Source organism: Acinonyx jubatus, chromosome B4 (genome assembly GCF_027475565.1).
Source record: "Acinonyx jubatus isolate Ajub_Pintada_27869175 chromosome B4, VMU_Ajub_asm_v1.0, whole genome shotgun sequence".
In the NCBI taxonomy this organism is placed as follows: domain Eukaryota; kingdom Metazoa; phylum Chordata; class Mammalia; order Carnivora; family Felidae; genus Acinonyx; species Acinonyx jubatus.
The window spans coordinates 122,584,637-122,600,836 of NC_069387.1; the positions used below are offsets into that span (position 1 = coordinate 122,584,637).

Here is a 16,200-nt window from a genome sequence, read left to right on the forward strand (position 1 = left end):
TAATAACACCAACCTCACACAAGTTTGATTGAAGCAGATGACTTAATATTAACATGTAAGAAGCTCAATGCAGTATCTGACACAAAGGACTGTTGTGGTAAAAGCTTCAATCATGTCTTAGAGGTTTTGCTACATCCTAGATACAGCTCCATGTTTCTTTATATAGTCCAAAATTCCAAAATCTTTGGCAAGTGGCCCAAGTTCCTTAGGCCTCAAAACCTGGATTGCTCCAATGGAACATTCTTTTTAGTCCTTACAGCTTTCTTGTAAGTTTGTGCACATTCATTTGGTTTCAAACTTGACCTGGGCTGACATACTGCTTATGTTAAATATTATAATCTTAATTATAGTATTCATAAGGACTGTATGAACATTTGTATGTTTTGCTGCAGAAAAATCAATGTGTTTGGTTACAGATACTGTCCCAGACCCTGCTGTGGATGATATGTAATGTACTATCTATGTACCACATTGACTTTCTAAAATGTAATTCCAAATCTCTAAATATGTTTTGTTCCTCGGGTTTAAAAATTTTTTTTGATGTTAATTTATTTATCTTGAGAGACAGAAAGAGAATGTGAGTGGAGGAGGGACAGAGAGAGACACAGAATCTGAAGCAGGCTCCAGGTACTGAGTTGTCAGCACAATGCCCAACACAGGGCTTGAACCCATGAACCAGTGAATCATGACCTGAGCCAAAGTAGGACGCTCAACCAACTGAGCCACCCAGGTGCCCGTGTCCTTCAGGTTTCAGGTAAAGAATTAAGACCTGCACATCATTTCATTTCATTTAATCATTGCAACTATCATGTTTGATTTTCTCCCATTTTACACTATTTTATGAATGAAGAAACCACAGCTCAGAAATGTCAATTATATCCTCAAGGTCATGTTGGCAAAAAGGAGGAGAGGTGAGACTTGAATCCAGGTCTGTCTGACTTCAAAGCCTACGTATGCACTTAAAAATAATAAAAATGAGCTCCCACCACTCATCTCTTTTCTCTTCCTTTTAGAAGATTAACACTGATGTACAAAAGTATATTATCAGGAAATACAGACACCATTTAAATAAGAACAGTGCTAAGGAGTTGTAGTTTTAAAGAATTCTCTTTAAGCAATTATACCTCCTGTAAATTCTCTCCAAATGGAATCTTTTGCAAAGCTAAGGTAACAATGGGGCACCTGGGTGGCTCAGTCGGTTAAGCGCTCAACTTCAGCTCAGGTCATGATCTCACTGCTTGCGAGCTCAAGCCCTGCATCAGGCTCTGTGCTGACAGCTCAGAGCCTGGAGCCTGCTTCAGATTCTGTGTCTCCCTCTCTCTCTGCCCTTTCCCCACTAACACTCTGTCTCTGTCTCCCTCAAAAATAAATAAACGTTAAAAAAAAAAAAAAAAGAACACAGCTCCACAGGACTTGGATTTAGATATCTTTCCCTTTCACTCTAAATGGGATTCTTTAATGTACTAGAAAGTCATTCTAAATTAGTCAAGCCTCACTGTGAAAATTTGATTATGAGGAAACAATTTCCCCTTATTTCCCAATTTACTGAGGGCATAGACAGCTTCCCTTTTTAGGCATGAACTTAAAGCATATGGGTTCACATGTTCCCTGTAATTGAGCTGATAATGAAAACAATGAAGGTTTTACTTGAAAAAAATCTTTTCCAGGGCCAGCCAAAGATTCTATCCCCAAAGAGCCTACAGCTTCAACATCTAACAAATATTTTCAAGCAAACAGATTAACTCTGCAACAACAGCATAGTTTGCCTACAGATAATACGTGATTATTTCATTTACTCTTATCAGAAAAATCAAAATGTTCTGTAAGCATTCCATCTCCAAATCCTATCATTTATGCTGTGGCTTGAACTAGAACAGACATGATGGCATATCTTAAAAATCCGGCTTTGCCTCACACCGCTACCAACACCAAATAGTTTAAGCCTTCTAAAATACTACCCTTGGCACACAAAAGAGCTAAGAGGCTGAGATGGTTCAAATGTAAAGCTGTGCTCAGCTGTCACCTGGGTATTTGGAGTTCAATTCGATTCCAGGCTCCCCTAGAAAGACAGCATTTAAAGAAATGTCAGTATCTCTAGAAATGCTACATTCACTGAAACAGTTTCTGAGCTTCATGCTAAAGCTGAAGCTACAAAAGTGAGTTTCCAACACTGAGACATGTTCGGATTTTAGGATGGTAAGTGCGTTTATAATGAGTTGGCAGAATTCCCAAACACCAGACTGGGGTATTCTTATTTCTCCAAGTGTGATCTGAGGACTGACGTACGCTGTGATGGCTGTGTTAGAATCAGTGGGGAGGATGTGCTAAAAGTGTGGGTTCCTGGGCCCCACTCCAGATCTCCTGAGTCAGACGCGGGGCACTAGGAAGCTGCATTTTAACAAGCTCCCCATCGACTGAGAGGCACACTAAAGTCAGAGAATCTGTGCTGCATGGAGAGCGTGTACCTACCTGCTTCGCAAAAAGGTTCTACCCTGGGAAGCTTGGATCAGGAAGAAGGGGTGGAAATAATAGCAAACTTTTTTTTTTTAAACATTTATTCATTTTTGAGAGAAAGACAGAGACAGAGCGTGAGCAGGGGAGGAGCAGAGGGCGGGGTGGGACACAGAATCCGAAGCAGGCTCCAGGCTCCGAGCTGTCCGCACAGAGCCCGATGTGGGGCTGAAACTCACGAACCTGTGAGATCATGACCTGAGTGAACCACCCAGGCGACCCTTAGTCAACATTTTAACGAGACCCTTGTAAGTGCCAGGTATTTCACATATATTACCTCATTTTGATCGCTCGATGACTCCTGGAGACAGGCATCCCTAAGCCACTTTATAGATGAAGATATTAGAACACCTGGAAGTTAAGATATAGCCTGGAGTCAAACAGCTACTAAGTGGCAGCTCTCAGCTTCTAACTCTGGTTATTAGTTTCCTTCGTTTTTCCATAACACAGGCCATAGGATTTTGAGCTGGGTCTCATCAATTAAAATCTGAATAATAATAGTATCCAGTGGCACCTGGGTGGCCCAGTCAGTTAAGCATCGACCCTTGATCTCAGCTCAGGTCATGATCCAGATTTTGTCTTCAGATTTTGTCTCCCTCTCTCTGCCCCTCCCCCACTCATGCGCACGCTCTGTCAAAAATAAGTAAACATTAAAAAAATTTTTTAAAAACTCTTTACAAATGTTAATTATTATTATGATTATTATTATTATTGTTATGCCACAAGTAATACTTAGGTAAATAAAAAATGTTGATGATGGAACTTTCCTACTGGAAATGTACCATGAGCCCAACACCACGTTGAGCCCTGTTAATCAATTTAAAACATTTTATCAACTACTTATGCCTTTAGACCTCACAGTAACCCATTTTACAAATGAGAACACACAGGGCTTAGGGAAGTCAAGTAAACTGCCTGCAGACGGGGCTAACCACGGGCAGAAGCAAAACTCAGATCTATCACACTTCAGCAGATAAGCTTCTATTGTTTTCCTATACTGAAGGTCTGCCCCCCATTTTAAAATATTTTATATTATTTTATTTTTTATTTGAGAGAGAGCCTGAGAGCAGGGATGAAGGGCAGAGGGGGAGAGAGAGAGGGAGAGAGACGGGGAGAGAGAGAGGGAGAGAGAGAGGGAGAGAGAGAGGGAGAGAGAGAGAGAGAGAGGGAGAATCCTAAGCAGTATCCACACTCAGCACAGAGCCCGACTGGGGTTTCGATCCCATGACCCTGGGATCACGGCCTGAGCTGAAATCAAAAGTCAGATGCTCAACCAACTGAGCCACCCAGGCACTCCTGTCCTCCCTCCCCAACCCCCCTTTTTTTAAAAGAAAAATATGGTAACAGTTTGACAGGTTAATTGTGGGAAATAGTTCCATAAGACTTTCTAAGGAAATACCATGGTGGTCCTGACAGGGGAGAAAGCACCATTCATTTGTAGGCTGGATCTGGTGACCAGAGAACATTCTTTGAGGCACTATAAGTGCCTGTTATATTGGTGAGAAAGACAGGGAGGCATAAAACCACCCACAGCATTTATAAATCTTGGCGGTAAGTGCCACTATCTTGGGTTTCTCTAATGATGGCATTCTGCCTAGAAGAGCCTTTGGCAGGGAACAGAACTTTTGCCTTCTTTTTTTTTTTTTTTTTTTTTTTTAAGATTTTATTTTTAAGTAATCTCTACACCCAACATGGGGCTTGAACTCAAAACCCTGAGATCAAGAGTCACATGCTCTACTGACCGAGCCAGCCAGGCACCCCCAGAGCTTCTGCTATTTAAACTATTCAATGTTGCATTCCCAGGCTATCCACATCCTGGTGGACTCCTTCAGGAAGCAAATTAATGAGAATTCTGATTATGCTCCAAGGATTAAAACCAAAAACCAAAACACAATCCTCTATAGAAAGCCTAATGGCACAGCACTACAAGTCAGCCCTGATCCGAAACGCTTTTGCGAAGCAGACGATACCGTTACAGAACCATTTGAGAGGGGTGTAAAACAAGGCCAAAGCTCTCCACGTCAGGAATTGTGAGAACTGACAGTTTTACCGAAGAATAAGACCAAGTCAATTTTTCAGAGACATCCAGATGCCTAGCACCTTGTGGAACATGCGGCACATGGTGCCCCAAATCATGCCTGACAGTGTGCAAGACGTGCTCAACGAACATGTTCTGAGCATTTACCATGCTCCGTGCCCAGGGCCTGGTAGGCACCGCAAATCAGTTGTCCCACAAGAGTATTTTATTCGGCCCACAGAGCATTTGTAAAAGAATTGTGATAAGATTTTTAGGAGCTTTCACATTAGCAGGCTGAATTTCTGACTTCTTTTTAGAACTCAGGAGGTTCGTCAACCATGGTCTACACTTCGACGTAGCAACAGTCAGCTAGAGCTGAGCAGCAGCTGCCCCCCTTCCTCTGGTTGGATATGGCCTTTCGCTCCCTCAGGCTCAAATCCTTCATTTGCTCGCCTGTTTAGCTTCCATGGGCGTTTTTTTTGGGGGGGGATCCCTACAGTAAAAGCACAAAGAAGACTGGTCTCTGCCCTCAGGAGTTTGCCAGTTAGCAGGGAAGCAGTAAAGACATATCAGCATCATAGAGCTGGACAGGAAAGCACAGTGTGGGTGTGGAAAGGGGAAGACTTTCCAAGAAATCCTTGACTGAATCTTAGAGCGCTCATCCTAAGAGTTGGCCAAGAGAAGGGCGGGGATTATCAGAGGTCCTTGGGAAGTTTCAGGCAGAGGGGGGTGGCGTTTACAAAGAAGTGAAGGAGTGGGCAAAGTGGGTCCAATACTGGAAGTTGGGGAGTGATGACAAGTGACTCTCTAGGGAGAGTCAGAAGACCTATTAGGGAGAGCCTTGTCTACAGCAAATAATTTGGACCTTATTGTGAAGACAGTGAGATCCACCGAATGAATGATTTTAAGCACAAGAGTGATGCTATATTATTTCTCTATTAACACACATTCAGGCGAGGCATGAATTAACTTCAGGTGGGCACCCCTCTTGAGTTTGAGAGTTGAGCAGATACACAGTGAAAATAAAAGCTGACTTAATAAGCCACCATCAATACATTCACAGGAGGTAGCTTGGAATAGCGTAAAAGCCCATGGTACTGATTGTAACAAACCCTCATACTGATCATCAGAAGCAACAAGTTCCACACTGCATAGATGTAAATCTGTGTAAGATTCAAACAAGATTCAAGACACCACCATAAATGACAAACTTGTGCAACTTGATTTTTTCCCCATTGTGTAATCATATAAAGTACGTATTAATGAGGACTTTCTTGGATATCTGGCCATTTTTTTTTCTAATTTTTTTAAACATTTATTCACTTTTGAGAGACAGAGACAGAGCATGAGTGGGGGAGGGGCAGAGAGAGAGGAAGACACAGAATCCGAAGCAGGCTCCAGGCTCCAAGCTGTCAGCACAGAGCCTGACGTGGGGCTCGAACTCACTAACTGTCAGATCATGACCTGAGCAGAAGTCAGATGCTTAACCCACTAAGCCACCTAGGCACCCCTTGGCCAACATTTTTTTTATCATAAAAAGGATAAAAGATTTTTATTTTTATTAAATGTTTATTTATTTATTTTGAGAAAGAGAAAGTTCCATAACTTTGTTAGTTGCGCACAAAGAGAGTGTATATATAAGCAAGGGAGGGGCAGAGAGAGAATCCCAAGCAGGCTCCACACTGTCAGCATAGAGCCTGGCTCGGGGCTCGAACTGACGAACCATGAGATCATGACCTGAGCTGAAATCAAGAGTTGGACGCTCAACTGAGTGAGGCACCCAGGTACCCTGGTAAGAGGTTTTTAAAACAGAGATGTCAACACAGGGTCTGTTAGCATGTGAGGCCAGCTGGGGATGCCTTGCGCCTAAAGATTGGGTGCGGCTGGTGACCAAAGACCATGTCAAAGATTGGGTAAAAGTAGGGAAAGAGTCCAAAGGACTAGATCCAGGAATGGACTCCAGTCCCTGCTAGAAGGGGAGGACTTCAGTGCATTGCATTTATCTGTAATATTCTCATTGCATAGAATTTTTAAAATTAATGTTTAATTACATATTTAACATATACACACAATCTCCTTGTTAAAAATGCAACAATCACAGGGGCGCCTGGGTGGCTCAGTCGGTTAAGCGTCCGACTTCGGCTCAGGTCAAGATCTCACAGTTCTTGAGTTCGAGCCCTGCATTGGGCTCCCTGCTGCCAGCACATATCCCACTTCAGATTTTCTGTCCCCCTCCCTCTCTCTCTCTGCTCCTCCCCTACTCGCATGTGCTTGCTCTCTCTCAAAAATAAGTACACATTAAAAATTTTGGGGGGGCACCTGGGTGGCTCAGTTGGTTAAGCATCCAACTTCAGCTCAGGTCACGATCTCATGGTTCATGAGTTCAAGCCCCACGTCGGGCTCTGTGCTGACAGCTTGGAGCCTGGAGGAGGCTTTGGATTCTGTGTCTCCCTCTCTGTGCCTCTCCCCTGCTTGTGCTTTGTCTCTCACTCTGTCTCTCAAAAATAAATGTAAAAAAAAATTTGTTTTAAATGAAACAATCACAGATAAGACTGGAGTCTCCCAATCCCACTTCCCTCTCCCCCTCCACCCCAGAAAAAAACATTTCATGGTTTGCTGTGCATCCTACAGACCTTTTCTGGACATTTACATATATCGAAGTGTATACATAAAATATTATTTTGTGTTTTAAAAATAACACAAATTAAGTCATATTATGTGTAATGTCCCATAACTTTGTTAGTACCTATAATTGATTCTTTAAAATTGGTGCACAGCATTTCAGAGCGTAGCTATGTCTCAGTTTATTTGTTCATTTCCCTACTGAGGAACAGCTTGGCTTCCAGTCTGTCATTATTACAAATACCATGGCAATGGGTATCCTGGTACATGCTTCCTGTGCCCATGCAGGAGTGCTTTTCTCAGATATCTACAAATGAAATTGTAGGATCATTTTTAAAACTTAAATGTTAATGGATACCATCAAATTGGCTTCTAGAATATTTGAGGAACTATTTTCTCACCCCTGCCAACACACAATATTGTCAACTTCTATGATTTTTGCCAATGTGATGAGTGAAATCTTATATCTTGTTCTAATTTGCATTCCTTTGATTACTGGTTTGGTTGAGTGCCTTTTAATATTGCACTATCCATTTGTATTTCCTTTTTGGCATATTGTCTATTATTATTCTTTAACCACAAGTTTAATCATTTGTTCCACTAATCTACGGACTCTTTGAAAGCAGGGATAGTTTATTTCTTGTTTATTGTTTTATCCTTTCTGGCTGTGAGACTCTAAAAAAGTTATTTAACTTCTCTGAGTTTTAGTTTCTTTATCTGTAAAATGGGTAATAATAGTACCTACCTCACTGAGATAGTAAGCAAATTAAGTGTGCATAAATGTAAAGCATTTATAACAGTGTCTGGTGCATACTAAGTGCTATGTCAATGCTACCTATTATTATTATATTATTATTATTATTTATTAAATAATTATATCCTCAGGATTTAGAACAAGTGCTCAGTACACAACCAAATATGGTTTGAAGTTGAATTTGAAGGTCCTCAAAACAAACTTGACATGAAAGCAGGGGGTCAGGTAATTCAGAAACAAGGACCTGGTTGCTAGAATTAGGGTATAAACCAGTACTTGGTTCCAAGAAGTAGGGAGGGGTCCAACCTCTTAAATTGGATCATAGAGTAACCTCAAGTTCCAGAACCAGGCTATGAACCCAGAACCACCAGCCAGACTTATCCCAGACACTGGCAGAGGAAGCTAAATTACAAAGTGCCAAATAGTATGAAGGCTAAATAATCCCCCCCATGGGGAGAAATTAAGGAGGAGTGAACCAGGCAAGATAATGGAAGTGTACGACACTAACTATAGACAAAGGGTTTATTGCTATGGATAGTGGCCGTAGTTAAAAAGATCCAGCCACATCATTAAGCCAAAATCATTAAATATTTCTGAGTCCACTTCTTTAAGACCGAGGATGGAAAAAATCGACTCTAGCAGGAAGTGTTATAAACTAGTTTTCCCATTGGATTTTGCTAGGTTCTAAGAAATGTGTCACTCTTTTTTTTTTTCATTCTGCTTTAACACCAAACAAACAAACAAAAAAAAAACGTGTGATTTTTTTCACTTTTAAAGATGAAGGTATACTTTACCTGCAGTAAAATACACCCTTTTCAGTGGATAGTTCTGGGAGTTTTGACAGACACACAGTCACCTAATCACTGCTATAATCAAGAGAAAGAATAGTTCCATCCGCCTGGGTGGCTCAGTTGGTTAAGCATCCGACTTCGGCTCAGGTCATGATCTCACAGTCTGTGGGTTCGAGCCCCGCATCGGGCTCTGTGCTGACAGCTCAGAGCCTGGAGCCTGCTTCTGATTCTGTGTCTCCCTCTCTCTCTGCCCCTCCCCTGCTCATGCTCTGTCTCTCTCTGTCGCAAAAATAAATTTAAAAAATAAAAATAAAAAAAAATAATAGTTCCATCACCCCCCATCCCCCGCCAAAATATTCCTTCCTGTCCTTTGAGAGACAGTCTCTTAGAGTCCATGCTTCCCCCATGTCCAGCCCCTAATAACCACCGATCTTTTTTCTATCACTGTATAGTTCTACTCTTTCCAGAATGTCACATAAGCAGAATCATATAATACATAGCCCTTTGAGTCCGTCTTCTGACACTCAGCACCCACATCTGAGTTTCATCCATGCTTTTGTACACACCAGGAGTTCCTTCCTCTTTCTTTTTCTGAGTAGGATTCCCATGTAGGGATGGATTTATCCACTGTTTATCCTGTCACCAGATGAAGGACATTTAAGTTGTTTCCAGTTTTTGGTGATAATGAATAAAGCCTTTGCAAACATTCATAAATAGGTATTTGTGTGAACATGAGTTTTCACTTCTCTTGGGTAAATACCTAGGAGTGCAATTGCTGGGCCATATTATAGGTGTATGTTTAACTTTATAAAAAATCGCCAGTTTTCAAAAGTGGCTGCACCTTTTTACGTTCCCACTAGCCATGCTTGATTTTGGACAATTCTTACTAGAAAACCGTCCAAAGGATGGATCCCCATTTTCTATGGAGTAGAATATCCCAAACACTTCACTTATTCCACGTCTTCCTTTTGGCCATGGAAGAACCTGTCTTCTTCCCAAACGAATGTTGCTGCTCTTTCACATGTACAGTCAGACCCCAGACCCCTGACCGTGCCTGGTGCTTCCCCACATGCATGTTTCTGTTCATGTCATTTGCCACCTGGGATGTTCAACTTTAATTACTGAAATCTTATGTAAACCCACTATTGCAATCTTTTCGTTCTTTGAGACTCCCTTCTGCACTCCAAAAAAGGCAATTCAATGAAAGGTGTTGACAGAGGAGGCCAATAAAATAGGCAGGCACAAGCCCTTGCTCTCGGTGCCATCCAATCCACATCCCCAGGTGCCACGTGGCGGGAGAAAGCTAAGGAGGAGTTCAGAGCAAGCAAAGGCTCTCCAAGAGCAGGTTTCTCTTTTCTTCCTCTTTAAAAGGGCGAATACTCCCCAATTACTAGGACTGGATGGGGTAAAGTGACGAATCCTCATTATTTGGGGTCGTCTGGGAGACAAAAGATTTTCCATGTATGCATCGTTCTGCCGGTTCTTGGTGCTATTCAAGACTTCTCTCCGCCTTCAAGTTTCTTACGTCTGGATTTGTATACATGCACATATGGCTTTGGCAAAGAAGAGGAATTGAAAAGCAAATTCTTTCACAGACCAGGAAGCATGCACTTCCTATAGAAGAGATGATGTACATGACATGCTTTTTTTTCCTTCCCTAAACAGTTTAGAGTCTGCCTAAATGCAGGGAGGCATCTCTCCCAGGGGTCACATGCAACGTGTCTGCTCTCTTTCCATTTCTGGAGGAGCTGATGCAATTCTAAGGCGCGGGGCTGGGCCACGGCTCGTTTCTTAACTACAGTTTAATAATGTTCCAGAGTGGCTGCTTCTGCAGCGTCTGGTAATCATAGCAATCTTGCCGCCTGCAACTCGCGAAAAATGAGCCTGCAGCCACCAGCTCCGAGGGCCCAAATCTGAATGGATCCTCAATGCCAGGGCTTCCCACTCCCAGGCCGCCCAGGACCACGCGGCTGACTTGAATACTACTGTCCTCCAGAAACGGTTTCGGTCCTGTACTTCAGCTCCATCTCATAACCAGGGATGTCATCATTGAAATGAAAAAAGGAAAGGAAGCTGACCCTGTCCCCCTTGCCAAGTGACTGTCCCCACCCTGTCAATCCCAGCCAGACCGTAGATGTTCAAAAGCCGCATCCTCAGCCCCTTCCCCGGAGAAGACAATGGCTCGCTTGGCAAGCCATACTCAAGACCCTCTCCGGATCCTTCTCGGCAGTCTCCTAGTTTTAAAAACGCTGTCTTGGCTTTTAGCAAAGCCTGAACATCGCTGCCCACCCCCAGCCCCGCCGCCCGGCCCTCCCTACCCTCCCGACCCGCCCGCCCCGCCCGGGGGTCTGGAAAGCAGCTCCGGTGAGAGAGAGCCAGGACGCTCGCCCGGGACCAGACTCACCCGGCCGGTGGAGAAGCGCCGGAGCGCCTGGCTGCCCCGCCACAGCATGATGGAAGGGAGCGCCCGGGCGGCGGCGCGACGGCTGGGGCTCAGCCTGGCCGCGCGGCCTGCAGCCTCCGAGCGCCCGGGGGCCTCAATAGCTGCTCGCCGGGTCCGCCAGTCCTGGGACCAGCCCATGGCCCGCCCCCTCGGCTGGCACGGCCTTGCCTCCTCAGCTGGCCGGGCTCGGTGGCCAATCCCCTGCGACTGGGCGGGGCCTGCGCCGGCCGCCGGGAGGCGCTGGGCCGCAATCCCGGTGCCACGCTGGTACCCAGAGGGAGGGATGGCTTCCAGTTGTGGCCCAGGTACTTACCAGCTGGGAGATCGCCTTCCAGTTACTCAAACCCTGCGAGGTACACAGGGATTTGCCTTATTAATGGTCAACCTGACACCCCAAGTCAGGCCCACAACAGTCCTGAGAAGGCAAAGATAGGAAAAGATAAGGTGGGGGGACACCTAGCTATATAGGATCCTGATACCTATCTTGTAAGCTGATGAGAGGAGTTAATGAGAGACTGTGTATAAAGCACTTGGCAAAGGGCCTGGCACACAGCTGGTCCCCAACAGGTGATAGACAGACATAGATAGATACACACCCTTTTCCCTCATCTCCCTAGAAGGAATGCTCATTTAGCTAAGCATTTGTCTCAAACGGAACACCTTAGCCTGGCATTCAAGGCCATCTGCAATTTGGCATTTTTATTTCTTGCTGCTCCTTTGCATATATAATTTAGCCTAACTCTGGTGCTTGCTGATTCTTTTTTTCCTGGACAATGCTTCCCAGAAAAGCTTGTCACCTGTCACTTGTCACCATCTCAGCACGACCAAATTCCTTCTTTTCTTAAAGGCACAGCTCAAATTCTGCCTCTGGGAGGCATTTTTCCTGATTCTTTCCTCCCTTAACCCTCTTATTCCCCCGAAGTAATCTTTAACTCCTCTGAACTGGGGAAGATTTTTGTCTGTGCATCTCTTCTGACATCTCAGTCTGTCACTGCTATTTGTGTGCCTGTCATCTTCTCTACTGGAAGCTCCTTGCAAGCTGAGTCCATGTCTGATTTATCAAGATTTACAATATCTAGCACTAAGCAGAGTTCAAAAAGTACTTGTTAAAAGAGAGGATGAATGAATGTGTTTAAGAAGGAGGGAGAGAGAGAAAAAAACCATCTTTAAAGCTTGGAGAACGGCAGCAAACATCTAGAGTTTTGCTCTGGGAATTACCCATTTCCAATTCAACACACTTCCCTGACTGCACATTGTGACTTCTTGCTTCTTTTCTTTTCTTTTTTAAATATATTTATTTTCAAATTGGTTTCCATACAACACCCAGTGCTCATCCCAACAAGTGCCCTCCTCCCTGCCCATCACCCACTTTCCCCTCTCCCCCATCCCCCCATCTATCCTTAGTTTGTTCTCAGTCCTTAAGAGTCTCTTATGGTTTGCCTCCCTCCCTCTCCATAACTTCCCCCTCCCTTTCCCCTCCCCCATGGTCTTCTGTTAAGTTTCTCAAGATGCACATATGAGTGAAAACATATGGTATCTGTCTTTCTCTGCCTGGCTTATTTCACTCAGCATAATACCCTCCAGTTCCATCCACATTGCTTCAAATGGCAGGATTTCATTCTTTCTCATTGCCAAGGAGTATTCCATTGTATATATAAACCATCTTTTTAAAAAATTTTTATTTTTTATTTTTTAAAATTTACATTCAAATTAGTTAGCATATAGTGCAACAGTGATTTCAGGAGTAGATTCCTTAGTGCCCCTTACCCATTAAGCCCACACCCTCTTCCCCACCCACTCCAGTAACCCTCAGTTTGTTATCCATATTTATGAGTCTCCTCTGTTTTGTCCGCCTCCCTGTTTTCATATTATTTTTGTTTCCCTTCCCTTATGTTCATCTTAAAGTCCTGTTTTGTCTCTTAAAGTCCTCATATGAGTGAAGTCATATGATTTTTGTCTTTCTCTGGCTGACTAATTTCACTTAGCACAATGCCCTCCAGTTCCATCCACGTAGTTGCAAATGGCAAGATTTCATTCTTTTCGATTGCCAAGTAATACTCCATTGTATGTATATACCACATCTTCTTTATCCATTAATCCATTGGTGGACATTGGGCTCTTTCCATACTTTGGCTATTGTTGATAGTGCTGCTATAAACATGGGGGTGCATGTGTCCCTTCAAAACAGCACACCTGAGTCCCTTGGATAAATGCCTAATAGTGCAATTGCTGGATCGGACATTTGGGCCCTTTCCATACTTTGGCTATTGTTGATAGTGCTGCTGTAAACATGGGGGTGCATGTGTCCCATCAAAACAGCACACCTGTATCCCATGGATATATGCCTAATAGTGCAGTTGCTGGATTGTAGGGTAGTTCTATTTTTAACTTTTTGAGGAACCTCCATACTATTTTCTAGAGTGGCTGCACCGGCTTGCATTCCCACACATCTTCTTTATCCATTCATCAGTTGATGGACATTTAGGCTCTTTCCATAGTTTGGCTATTGTTGAAAGTGCTGCTATAAACATTGGGATACAAGGATCCCTATGCATCAGCACTCCTATATCCTTTGGGTAGATTCCTAGGTCATAGGGTAGTTCTATTTTTAATTTTTTGAGGAACCTCCACACTGTTTTCCAGAGTGGCTGCACCAGTTTGCATTCCCACCAACAGTGCAAGAGGGTTCCTGTTTCTCCACATCCTCGCCAGCACCTATAGTCTCCTGAACTGTTCATTTTAGCCACTCTGAGTGACCTGAGGTGGTATCTCAGTGTGGTTTTGATTTGTATTTCCCTGATGAGGAGTGACGTTGGGCATCTTTTCATGTGTCTGTTGGCCATCTGGATGTCTTCTTTGGAAAAGCGTCTATTCGTGTCTTTTGCCCATTTCTTCACTGGATTATTTGTTTTTCGGGTGTGGAGTTAGGTGAGTTCTTTATAGATTTTAGATACTAGCCCTTTATCTGATATGTCATTTGCAAGTATCTTTTCCCATTCTGTTGGTTGCCTTTTAGTTTTGTTGATTGTTTCCTTTGCAGTGCAGAAGCTTTTTATCTTGATGAGGTCCCAGTGGTTCATTTTTGCTTTTAATTCCCTTGCCTTTGGAGATTTGTAGAGTAAGAAATTGCTGCGGCTGAGGTCAAAGAGGTTTTTTCCTGCTTTCTCCTCTAGGGTTTTTACGGTTTCCTGTCTCATATTCAGGTCCTTCATCCATTTTGAGTTTATTTTTGTGTATGGTGTAAGAAAAGTCTAGTTTCATTCTTCTGCATGTTGCTGTCCAGTTCTCCCAGCAGCTTTTATTAAAGAGACTGCAGAGATCAAGGAGCTACAGAATAGTCATGATGAATTAAAAAATGTTATAAGTGAGGTGTAAAATAAAATGGAGGCAGCCACAGTGTGGATTGAAGAGGCAGAGGGGAGAATAGGTGAATTAGAAGATAAAATTATGGAAAAAGAGGAAGCTGAGAAAAAGAGAGATAAAAAAATCCAGGATCAAGAAGGGAGAATTAGAGAACTAAGTGATGCAATCAAATGGCACAATATCTGTATCATAGGAATTCTGGAAGAAGAAGAGAGAGAAAGGGGCTGAAGGTATACTTGAACAAATCATAGCTGAGAACTTCCCCAATCTGGGGAAGGAAACAGACATTGAAATCCAAGAGGCACAGAGAACTCCCTTCAGACGTAACTTGAATCAATCTTCTGCACAACATATCATAGTGAAACTGGCAAAATATAAGGATAAAGAGAGAATTCTGAAAGCAGCTAGTGATAAACGGGCCTTAGCATACAAAGGTAGAAGCATAAGAGTAGTAGCAGACCTATCTACTGAAACTTGGCAGGCCAGAAAGGAATGAGGAAATCTTCAGTGTGATGAACAGGAAACATATGCAGTCAAGAGTCCTTTATGCAGCAAGCCTGTCATTCAGAATAGAAGGAGAGATAAAGGTTGTCCCAAACAAACAAAAACTGAAAGAATTCATCACCACTAAACCAGCCCTACAAGAGATCCTAAGGGGGATCTGTGAGTGAAATGTTGCAAGGACCACAAAGTACCAGAGACATCACTACAAGCATGAAAACTACAGATATCACAATGACTCTAAGCCCATATCTTTCAATAATAACATTGAATGTAAGTGGACTAAATGCTCCAATCAGAAGACTTCTTGCTTCTTTAAACTTCCAAATACTGATAATTATTTTATTTGTTCTGATCTATGTGTACTGAGAAGGGTGGGCAAGGAGTGTGTCTTTTTCTGAGCAGGGGTTCCATAGTTGTATTCTCTAATTCCCAACTTTAGGAAGTGTAGAGTTTATGTCTACACACATATAATGAAATATTAATGATGTCTAATATTTTCTTCTGTAAGAATGAAAGATACAGTTCCCTGGATAACTCATGGTTACATCAGAGGTAATTAGAGTTTGACAAACAGAAAAGCCCTACTAATCTAGACTTTTATACACAGCAAAAATGAAGATGAAATAAACTCATTTTTATGTCTCTCAAACAAAAAACTCGAGAGAATTTGAGGAAGGAAAGCTTCCAAATTCGTTCTATGAGGCCAGCATTACCCCAATACCAAAACCAGACAAAGACACTACAAAAAAAGAAAACTACAGGCCAACATCTCTGATGACCATAGATGCTAAAATCCTCAACAAAAGGTTGGCAAAACAAATCCAACAACGCATTTGATAAATCATTCATTATGATCAAGTAGGATTTATTTGAGGGATGCAAGAGTGGTTCAATATTTGGAAGTCAATCAATGTGATATATCACATTAACAAGAGGAAGGATAAAAACCATATAATCATCTCAATAGATGCAGGAAAAGCATTTGACAAAATACACCATCCATTCATGATAAACTTTCAATAAAGTGAGTTTAGAGGGAATATACCTCAATACGATAAAGGTCATTATGAAAAACCCACAGCTAACATTATAGTCAATGGTGAAAAACTCCAAGCTTTTCCTCTAAGATCAGGGATAAGACAAGGATGTCTACTTCCACCACTTTCATCCACTTTCATTCAACATACTATTGGGA

At 42.7% G+C, this 16,200-nt stretch overlaps 1 protein-coding gene across 1 annotated transcript in view; it reads right to left on the minus strand.

Annotated features, from left to right (window-relative positions):
• The window catches only part of ALDH1L2 (aldehyde dehydrogenase 1 family member L2), a 67,314-nt gene extending 56,035 nt beyond the window's left edge, over positions 1-11,279 (minus strand). The window contains exon 1 of the mRNA XM_027070951.2: positions 11,100-11,279. Within this exon, the coding sequence (XP_026926752.1) occupies positions 11,100-11,276 (177 nt within the window). The 5' untranslated portion in view covers positions 11,277-11,279. The remainder of the gene's footprint in view (positions 1-11,099) is intronic.
• Positions 11,280-16,200: the final 4,921 nt, after the last annotated feature.